The sequence below is a fragment of the Eufriesea mexicana genome, unplaced genomic scaffold (genome assembly GCF_001483705.2).
Source record: "Eufriesea mexicana isolate 0111107269 unplaced genomic scaffold, ASM148370v2 scaffold2983, whole genome shotgun sequence".
Classification (NCBI taxonomy): domain Eukaryota; kingdom Metazoa; phylum Arthropoda; class Insecta; order Hymenoptera; family Apidae; genus Eufriesea; species Eufriesea mexicana.
Genome location: NW_016911049.1, coordinates 84,615 through 95,279, shown reverse-complemented (window position 1 = coordinate 95,279; position 10,665 = coordinate 84,615). Strand labels below are relative to the sequence as shown.

The 10,665-nt window shown below is 31.6% G+C and overlaps 2 protein-coding genes across 7 annotated transcripts in view; both read left to right on the top strand.

The window, feature by feature from the left end:
* The window catches only part of sqd (RNA-binding protein squid), a 9,823-nt gene extending 9,154 nt beyond the window's left edge, over window positions 1-669 (top strand). For 3 of the 5 annotated variants that reach the window (XM_017904662.1, XM_017904661.1, XM_017904660.1), the window contains 2 exons: window positions 89-207; window positions 410-491. In XM_017904662.1, coding sequence (XP_017760151.1) covers window positions 89-159 — 71 coding nt within the window. In that variant the 3' untranslated portion in view covers window positions 160-207; window positions 410-491. Of the gene's footprint in view, window positions 1-88; window positions 208-409 lie in introns of all 5 variants that reach the window. The other 2 variants (XM_017904659.1, XM_017904658.1) reach the window with 1 other exon arrangement.
* Window positions 670-4,530: 3,861 nt separating this feature from the next.
* Window positions 4,531-10,135, top strand: rin (ras GTPase-activating protein-binding protein 2). Of its 2 annotated transcripts, XM_017904653.1 has the most exons (10): window positions 4,531-4,545; window positions 4,607-4,780; window positions 5,818-6,004; window positions 6,099-6,279; window positions 6,430-6,804; window positions 6,873-7,292; window positions 7,434-7,620; window positions 7,737-7,996; window positions 8,066-8,225; window positions 8,393-10,135. In XM_017904653.1, exons 3-10 carry the CDS (start codon window positions 5,907-5,909, stop codon window positions 8,539-8,541), a joined length of 1,830 nt encoding a protein of 609 aa, XP_017760142.1. In that variant the 5' UTR covers window positions 4,531-4,545; window positions 4,607-4,780; window positions 5,818-5,906; the 3' UTR covers window positions 8,542-10,135. The 2 variants fall into 2 exon arrangements, with proteins under 2 accessions (XP_017760142.1, XP_017760141.1); XM_017904652.1 differs by lacking the exon at window positions 4,531-4,545 and having other exon boundaries at window positions 4,577-4,780.
* Window positions 10,136-10,665: the final 530 nt, after the last annotated feature.

Genomic DNA, 10,665 nt, shown 5'->3' with positions numbered 1-10,665 from the left:
AAAGAAAGAAAGAAAAAACGACGGGAAGAAGAAAGTGGGGGGTATATCCAAGTTGTTGAACTAACGTACATCGTGGATATTGTTTCAGGAGGCTCAGGCTACGGCGGAAAGCAGAGGGGGGGAGGTGGTCGTCAGAACCAAAGGCACCAACCCTATTAATGGAAATCATTCATTGCGACCGCAATGCAATTCGCATTGTAACCGCTGGTGAGTCATCATAGCTTCCTGACATCTATAATTTCAATCTCAACAACCTTTCTCTTCCTTATCCAATGTCATTTACGTTAAGCATAACCAATAATTTCATGTGGTTATTTATTAAAAACATTAAAAATATATATATATAATATAGATATTGCACACAAGTAATATAGTAATAATATATTTGAATATTTATTCTTCATTTCAGGTTTCCTGTCCTACAACAAATCTCATAACTCGTTAAATCATCATTCCATTAAACCACGCCACTTTCAGCAAGATTTTCAACAACGCAGACTACTGCCGCAAAATAAAATGAATCATCAGGAGTCACGACAAAAACTGTAATAGCTTCACATTTTTGCGTCTAGCAATACATCTGTATTATCGAAACAACAAAAGCAAACATATATACATATATATATATTATATATATATACATATAGGTACACAATGCTTTCTTCCATCTCTTGTTTACCCTTTTGTACAAAGTGAAAAATACTTCATATTTCTCATTGGTCTCTTTCTCATTTCATCTTATTTATCATTAATTTTTTTACCGTTGATACGTTACGTGGTTCAACGTAAAGCAATGTCGTATTCTAGTACGTTTGCAAAATAATAACGTTATATGCTGACATGAATATAAACGCAGCATAGTAATGATTATAAACGTATAAATGGTTAAGTTGACGGTATGCTTTACTATAGAATATTGTAACGTAATAATTTTGTGCAAATGGGAAAGCAAAAGATGATAGGAAATAATTTAACCCTTTGAGTGCCAGAGATTTTTTTCCATACATATGTGAAAAAAGCCAGCGGTTTTTATGCGTTTTTGCAGTGGTGCGGGAAATACTTTGTATCAAAGTCAATTTTGAAGTATTCCTTTAGAAATTTTTACATAGTATTTATAACATATTAGATAAAATTTTTTGACCATAAAATAAAAAATGTTTCAAACCCTGCAGAAATGGATAGATCATTCTGAAAAAAATATTTAAAAATAAAATGAGAACAGACTTTATGAATCAATTGCGATATTTATATTCATATTTAATTAATTGTTTTTATAATATATATAACACAATTCATAATTAGCAAAATAAAAAAAAATTAGAGATCATTTTCAGGAACATTTATGTTTACTCACGTACAATCCGTGAAGTCCTTTCTTGCAGTTAAGCATATAAGGTTAGATCTTTGTACCAAACTACCATCTTTATTGCTGCACACAGCACATCGTCTTATATTACAACCTGGCAGTTTCTCTAATCCATGGCTTCTGATTTCAGAATCATCGGGAAGTTGTACTTGTAATCTCTTTCCTTTTAATCATTCCATTTCTAGCAAAATTATAATGGAAGAAGTGAATTACAAACACTACATTTTTTTCCGGCAGCATTTTTTTCGTATATAATATACGAGTTCAAAACCATCTTCCCAAAAATGTTGAATACAACTTTTTTTCTAACATTCTTCTTTCATCAAGATACGAGTACATCATCTACGTCTCCCATGGATTCGTTATAATCTACCACAATTTTCGGTTTAGGTTTTTGTGTCCCTTGTTCTCTATGTTTCTTAGATTACATTTCTACAATATATAATGCACTATTGTTTTTGGTAAATTTTGCCGTATAAGACGATATAATTGTACCAGTTAATGAAATTATTTCAGTATCTCAAAAAAAATTTTGTTTTTCCACTTTATTGTAATTGTTTTGAGACGAACATGGTAGCGATTCTGGCACTTTTCGCATATGCATGGAGAAGCGTGATGAAGCTCTTCGCCACTCAAAAGGTTAAATACCAGATATATTAGGAAGAATCAAGTTTCTCATTCACCGCTTGGGACTATTGAGAAATAACTACGTCCCTATTTTTAACAATAAGATTATTTTAATGTGTCTATAAAAACTAAACTTAATAAGAGGAAACCCACTATAGAAGAGTAAGCAGACAATGTACTTTTTACACGGCTACGATAAGACAAAAATGAAAAGTACCGAGTTGTTTATAATGATTGTGTGAGGTATGAAATGAGGTAAAAAGATTATTGCTTCCTTATTGGTAAGAAAAATAGGATAAAATAAATTCATTTTGTGTACATAATATATATCGCGTATGTTTGTATTTGTGTTAACCGACCCTAATAATTTAATTTTTGGAGAATGATATGTACACAATATTTCTTTAAAATATAGTGATAAACATCTATACATTAGATTTAAATAAGACTGACACTAAATCTTCGTTAAATTATTTCCTATCATCTTTTGCTTTCCCATTTGCACAAAAATATTACGTTACAATATCCTGTCGTGAAGCATACCGTCGACTTAACCATTTATACATTTGCAATCATTATTATGCTGCGCTTATATTCATGTCAGCATAGAACGTTATTATTTTGCAGACGTACTACAATATAACATTGCCTTTGAAAAAATTCTACTCTAAATTAAGATCGATAAAAAATTCTTTGATTTATGTAACAATCAAAATATTTCGCAACAGTGTGTAAATGAACGTATTAGATTCCTCATTTTATATATATCAAGGTAGAAATTCTTTTTCACATTTTTTTAATACTATCTAGTATGCAGAGAAATCTCGTTTCATAAATATGATACGTAAAAAATTATTCATAAAATTTAATAGATTAAAATGCACACTTTTTAATTAGTGAAAAATTTAGTCCAAATATAGATTACTTATTTTCTACAGTTTAATATCAGATACTAGACTTTATACAATAGTATGTAATTAAAATTTGTTATATTATTAAGAATGCATTTTGTACATTTCATTTTAAACCGTAAAATTAAAAAAAGGCAACATTATTTTTTGTCTAATTTTTTTTTAATGTAATACTTTTATGACATATAACAGTGTTGAATTTGAGAAAAAAACAATATTTTCTTTTAGTTTAAAAGTTTTATTACGATGTTCTTTGTCTAGTAAGAAAAATTTGAAAATTTACTACTGCATAAATATTCATCGTAGTATTTCATAGCAAAATGTAGATTTATTTTGCTTCTTTGTAAAGATTCTTTGGTATGTAAATTTTTTGAAAGCTTTTCCTTTTGTGTACTTTATATAATTAAATATATTATGTATTCTATTGCTTTATTTCATTATCAATAAACCTTAAGAATCAAATTTTGAATATTATAAAATATAATAATAGTACGAAATTGTTCAAAATGTGAAACTAGATAATGTAAATTATTGTAAGTATTAAGAATTCTTACTCTTACAAAGTGTTATTTGTAAAGAATTATATGTGACCTTTAATTTTATTTATTCTGGATTTAAAAACATCTTTTCTTTTTGTTTGTATTTTGTTCATTTTTTTTTTCGTATGCTAATGAAACAAGTTCGATAATAATTTGTTATTCACGTAGTTTTCAACTTCTTGAATTAATACTTAGATAAGTAAATAATGTTTGAATTTATCTCTAACAATATTTTTACGTATTTAACAAATTGTGTTGTGCTTTTGTTTAATTTACACATGATATTGAGATCGTTTTTCTTTATCATTTTTAATAAATATTAATATCAAATGTTTAATATATGTTTAATATATTTAATATATTAAACATTTGATATAAATAAAAGAAAAAAACAAATATAGGAGAAATTAAAAAATATATAATCAATATAGAATAAATTTAATATCTTTTAATGGTCATTCATAGGTTAGGATTTAAATATTTTACGTGTATATAATAAAACAAAATTACATTTTTTATTACAATTATATTAATAATTATTATTTTCATTGTATCATACTAACATCAAAGGCATATACAAATATAATAATATTAATACTAATAATAATAGTAATAATAATAATAATGATAACGATGAAGATAATATACATATGCATATGTATACACATGTACGTAAAAGTATAGTATGAACTCAAAGTAATATTTATTATTGCAATGTAAAATATTTGTACATTAGATGATTATCATTTTATATTTTTATGGCATTTATTTCATATTTATAATCAAATAATTATCATAACTAATTTATGCAAAACTATTTGTGTATTATGCAGTATATGAAGGTATTAAGCTACAGTTCTAAAGTACGTCATTTGACAATTTATCCAATAATGCATAAGTTATAGCAGAATGACACCTGTTATTGGACGAGTCACACATTTGTTGTCCAACCGAATTTTTCTGCTTAAACTATCTTATAATTGGCTGATTTTCCATATTAGAAATAAAATAGCCAATCAGCGACATAGTAAAGTGCAAGGAAATGCCCTTCTGGAATTTGTTCGATTGATGATGTAGTTCCTGTAAAATCCGCATAGCTTGGGTAAAGACTCGGCTTCTGTAAGAGAGTCGTTTATCTTTATACGACCGGTGCTTCTGTGCAGGTTCCGCTGCATGTGCTGACATCAAGGTGCTTGGAGGACTCATACATTGAACTGTTTTTATAATTAACATTATTGTGAACTGTTGTTGCTCGTGCCAGCTTTCTGTTTTCGTCGCAGCATTTCGTTTTGCCGGGAAAAGCAGTGAGTTGTGTCGCGCATAAGTGATTCCATCGGGTGAGTGTACAACGCCATAAGATCGGCTTTGCCGATGTTCTTTCATTCGACTTCTCACAGGAAAGACTTCAGAACGAACCAGGAAGGCGAGCATGATATGAAACTGTGAAGAGTGCGGTTCATCGTTAATGAATTAACTATATTTGTTATCTGTAAATTATCGTTAAAATTATTGAACGTTTCGATACTCGTTTTAAATGTTATTTATGAAAACATTTCGCTAAAATTTTACGCTGAGGGACTTAGCGTTACCATTTTTCAACTCAAGAAAAATCGCCATGCTTGCTCATGCAACCGGGCGGCCCCTTTGCCCTCGACCTCGCTCTTTGCACAGCACACGAGTTGCGAGATGATCTACAGTTTTTTGTTTTCAAGCAATTACTTTGCAACAAAAATTCTTGTAATCTTTATACCTGCGCGAGCACATGTTCTTTCGAAACATGATTTTACTTGCGTCTTATTATAATTTAATAGAAAAATTACAAAAATTATACAATATTTTAATACGTATATGTTTCAAGTTTTAAGATTATTGTGTTTATTACTTACACATAAATTGTATATAATACTATGAAGCGATTTTTATAAAATATCATAGTTTCTATAATGGGTTAGTTGTTTTAGAAGAAAAAAGTTTAGTATAAGACCATTTTAATTTCAAGCACATCACTCTCATGTGATATCCATAGATAGCCACTTTGATTGATGTGCATATCTATAATTTTTATCTCATCAAATTGTACATTTCTTTCTGGTATTTAATTCCTATGTTGATTTTACATATCATATAAATATATATATATATATATATATATATAAGTATAATAAATTATTTAATATGTAAACATTAATGCAGTATATTTTATACCTTTTTATAATATATATGTATATTTAATTTAAACACTTCTTCTTTTAAACCAATTGCTATGACTGTTTTAAAGAGTTATTTTTGACTTATTATATATTATGATAAAGATATAGATAAATAAACAATGTGATATATCTGTAAACATTTTAAGTATCTTTTTCTGTTACAGACATCTAAACTTCTAATTTTTACAATTACTGCATAAACTTTCGATTGCTGTTTAAGCAAAGTACTATTTTAGACGTTAGGAATAAGAAAATGGTCATGGAGGCATCCCCTTCTCCACAAAATGTCGGTCGTGAATTTGTCCGACAATATTATACTTTGCTTAATCAAGCTCCAGCACATCTTCATAGGTAATTAAATATTCTTTTATTATTAAGTATACTCTTATTACATTGAAAAGTAAAAATATATTTTGATATTTTTATGTTTTAAATGTTATTTTAGATTCTATAATCAACATTCTTCCTTTGTGCATGGAGGATTAGATTCAAATAGAGAATCAACTCCTGCAATTGGCCAAAAACAAATACATCAAAAAATACAACAATTAAACTTTCGTGATTGTCATGCCAAAATAAGTCAAGTGGATTCACAGCTTACTCTTGAAAATGGTGTTGTTGTGCAAGTATGTCATATTATTAATAATAATTATAAAAAAATTGAATTATACTATAAATACCTTACATTGTATTCATTGAAGATATTACTTAACACTTAATGCTGAAAATTATGAAACACATATTTAATTTATTCCTATTAATTGAATAATTTTCAGGTATCTGGGGAACTATCTAATGCTGGACAGCCAATGCGCCGTTTTACACAAACATTTGTGTTGGCCATACAAGCACCAAAAACATATTATGTACATAATGACATATTCCGTTACCAAGACTTGATCTTTCCTGATGAGGAAGAAGCAGATGTAGGTGGTGTAGAGGGAGGTGTTGGTGAGTCTGGAGAGAGGGAAGGAGAAGAGGGAGGACGTTCTGAACCAGAAGAAGATGAACATCAAAATCGAGGACAACAACTTTCAACACCAGCTGCATCTACCGAACCTCAAGCACAGCCACCGCTTATTCCTGCACAACAACCCGTACTTCAACAACAGCAACAAATGTATTATGCTCCACCACCACAACAGACTCATGTTAGTTTGATATAGTAAATTAAATATTTGAATAATACATTATTGTACATACATTTTGTTAATTTTAGGTACATCCTGTAATGCAACAAGTTCTAAATGGATCAGTTCACGAAGAAACACCACTAATCAACCAACAACCGCCATCTACACAACAGCAGCAACAACCACCTCCACCACCTGCACAGCAGCACCAATATGTAACTGAACCCACATCACAAACACAATTTGTACAAGAAACGGAATTGGATACCACAGTTGAGCAACAACAACAAACAGAAAGTGAACCTCAGGTTCAAACAAGTGAGACTCGTGAACAACCCGAGACTGAAACATTTACCGCTTCTGTACAAGAATCCGAACCAGAACATCAAGTGACAAATACAAATGTGACCAGTAGTGGACCGAAGACATACGCTAATCTTGTGAAATCGTTCCCCACTACTACTGGCGCTACTAGTCCTCAAGCTCCCAAATTGTCTATGTCACCGGTATATATGTATATATTATAACTATAGTTGTTTCTTTTTTTTTTCTTTTTTTTTTTTTTTTATCAGCCTTTTGTTTATTTTGTAATTTACGTAAATCGGATATTAACTATGTATAAATATAAATATAACATTTGTTCTCAGCCTCCAATGACAAACTTGCGTTTAGACGATAGATCACCGTTACATCCAACTAGTAGTGGACCTGCACTTTCTACATCAACTAGTGTTTCTACTCCACAGCAACAGGCTCATAGAGTTGGAAATCAGCAGCCACAGCAACAGCAACATCAACAGCAAAGAGCTCCAAGAGGAGGAGCAGTACAACGAGGTAAAGACATTTATTGAGAGGTATTAATAAAGATTAGCTATCGAGATATGTACATTTTTTACGTTTTATATTACACCAGTAATATTAGCAATATTACAAAATAATGAATTCTTTAGATGGCGATCGTCGTGGTACAAGGCAAAGTCAATATAGTGATGCTCACCAACTGTTTCTTGGAAATCTACCGCACAATGCATCGGAAGATGATTTACGTCAAGTGTTTGAATCTTATGGTAGGGTAGTAGAGTTGCGTATACACAGTAAATCAAACGATAGGTGCAAGGGGCCACAAGGAAATAACACGGGGAAAGTGCCTAACTATGGATTCATCACTTTTGAAGATCAACAAGTTGTTAGCAAAGTGTTACAGAACTTGGTTAGTTTTATGTCTATAAGACATCTGTTTTAATGAATAAAACGATTCATTTTCTATTGTTAATTTTAGCCGATCTATTATCCTGCTGAAAATGGACAAAAATTAAATGTGGAAGAGAAGAAAATAAAGCCTAGAACGATGGAAGGCAGTGGTGGTCGGTTGAATTCTAACGACGGTAACATGAGGACAATGGGAGGACAACAGCAACAACAACAACAACGAGGTCCAGGTGTGTAATACTTTTATATCAATGGCATTTACATAAACAATGTAGTAAATTTGATTCTTTAATGTTAAAGTAAAAATATAATAGTTATTTAATACTTTTCGTACCATATATCGTATCGTAGTTAAAAAATGATTATAATTTTTTAGTTATATTTTTTTGTTTTACAGGCGGACCTGGAGGCATGATGAGAGGTGGTCAGCATGGTACGAGAGGTGGTCGCGGTGGATTTTCCCGAGGTGGTGATGGTACAAGGGGTGGTGGTGGAATGCGACAGTCTGGTAATCCAAGCAACCTAAGTTACCAAAATCGCCGTTAATATTTCAAACAACGTTAAAGGCACTTCCCAGTTTTTTTCTCCGTGAACAAGTCATCGGTATATAACTACCATCCTCATTTCTAAACTCAAAATCCAGGACTATTTCGTATGCCACACAACGTGATTAAAGGCGCTATCCTTTTACGCTTAAACATCGCTTGCATCGTTTGTCAAGCAACAACTATAGATGACGTAGCTCAAATTGTATGGAACACGAACTCGAGTAGAGTAATCGGGTTATCGCATTTAAGCTAAGTTCGTCGTGTTCGTGAATAAGGAATAATGATTTAGTAAAATAATTCATTGAACGTTCAACTGAGTTTGTTGGATATTTGATGAAGTAAATACTACGAGTTCGTCCTTCATACATCGACGTCAGGCAATTTACAAGACTCTACGATGAAAACAAAACTGCATCCACTTGCATAATATACATATAACAGAGCGACGCGTGATATCCTCTTTAGAAATATGGGTGTGTTTTTATCCCCTGATACATAACCCACGTTTCTTAGAAGCAAAACATCCAAGAAACAAAATTGTTGCCAATTTTTGTGATAGAGTGCAGAAGAAAACTCGAACCAAGGGACAAGAAAAAGCCATCGGAACACGTGTGCGGCATATAAAGACAAGAGACAGTGTTAGAAATATACATCATACATACACATACAGATATATGTCGAACTAGGGTTCGGTAACGTACCTTTTGTTTTCTTTTGGATGAATATCACGAAAGTCATACGTCGCTCTTTTAGTTTTCTCCGTTTGCCAATCGCATTAAGGAGATACAAGCGGTGCGAATTCCGCTATCGTATACATAAGTCACGAGCCAAACTAAACGAAATTAAAACGAGAGGATACGAATCGTTTTAACTATGGAATATCGTCGTACATTTCATATGCTCTCGAGTTAATTCATTGACTGCCGATGAAACGTTCCACCTACATGTAGAAAGTCGGCAATAATGTTTATAGGTGGTAGTTGGTCGGTGTTGGTTAACGAGTAGAGAACTGCGGCTGTTCTGTGGTCGCATACAAAAGACACAGTCGATTTTTTTCATAAAACATGGCCAACTATCAATCGACCGGTATCGATTGATAGTGGGGCTGAGTACCCTTAGACTGCAGCTGGTCTCGCCGTTTCCTAATTCATCCGCGTGTCGCTTATGCTCTATTTTGTTCCAATCTGCTGATTTTTGTTCGACTTTCTTTTTCTATTACTTATACATCTTTGCGTGTTAGGCTCCTGCTTTTTCTTCTTACGTTGATCTTGGCTTCTTTCTTATTTACTCTTCTTCTTTTATCGATCTCTTGTTCCTTTTTTTTATCTTTTTCTTTTTTTAGGTCATATAATGAAGGACAATGATAATTCAAAATTGAAATTCGATGGTTGAGTTGAATCGATTATCGTATAATACGTGAACGAGCTTAATAGTCTCTGGTGATCGCAGAACTCGCAGTGCGCTGCTAAAATAGAGAAACCTAGTACCGTTATAACAACACAAAATTTTAGCTTAACTTTGTGCAAAACGTCGTAATTACAGAAAGTTGTCGGAAAATTAACGATGTATATTGATAAAAAACAAAAAAATTTCCCCGCTTACTAACGTAACTAGTGTTATTCTTGTAATTATTATACATACGTATATAGCAATTTTTCAAAGTTCGATCAGGAGTGATAAATATTTATATGAAGATATAATATACTTCTTTCACCTGGCTCTTTTCTTCGATATTATACTTCCATATCAATAATTAGATTGAAATAGGCATAAATAATTCATTTCTAAAAATCATGTTAGTTTTCTGGCACTAAGATACACTTTTAAATGTTTCTCAGTCCATCATTGTCGCATATGGACGAATAGTTTTATTCGCATGAAGTTATAACAGCGATTTAGTCAAATTAGATTGTCGATCTAATCTTATCCTTTATATGGGAAAGGTAAATTCAGCACGTGCACTTATTCTATATCACCGAATGGAATTGAGGAATATTTTCATTCCTGTATCTTCATAAGTACCCTAATGTGTAGATAGTATTTTCCTATCTGTATTTTCGACACGTGTCCGTATAAAGGTGCTAGGACAAATGAAACAGGAGAGAGAGAGAGAGAGAGAGAG

Coding starts and splice junctions, on each gene's coding strand:
- rin (XM_017904653.1), top strand. CDS start 5,907: ATGGTCATGGAGGCATCCCCTTCTCCACAAAATGTCGGTCGTGAATTT. Junction 6,280..6,429: donor AAAATGGTGTTGTTGTGCAA/GTATGTCATATT, acceptor AATAATTTTCAG/GTATCTGGGGAACTATCTAA. Junction 7,997..8,065: donor GCAAAGTGTTACAGAACTTG/GTTAGTTTTATG, acceptor TGTTAATTTTAG/CCGATCTATTATCCTGCTGA.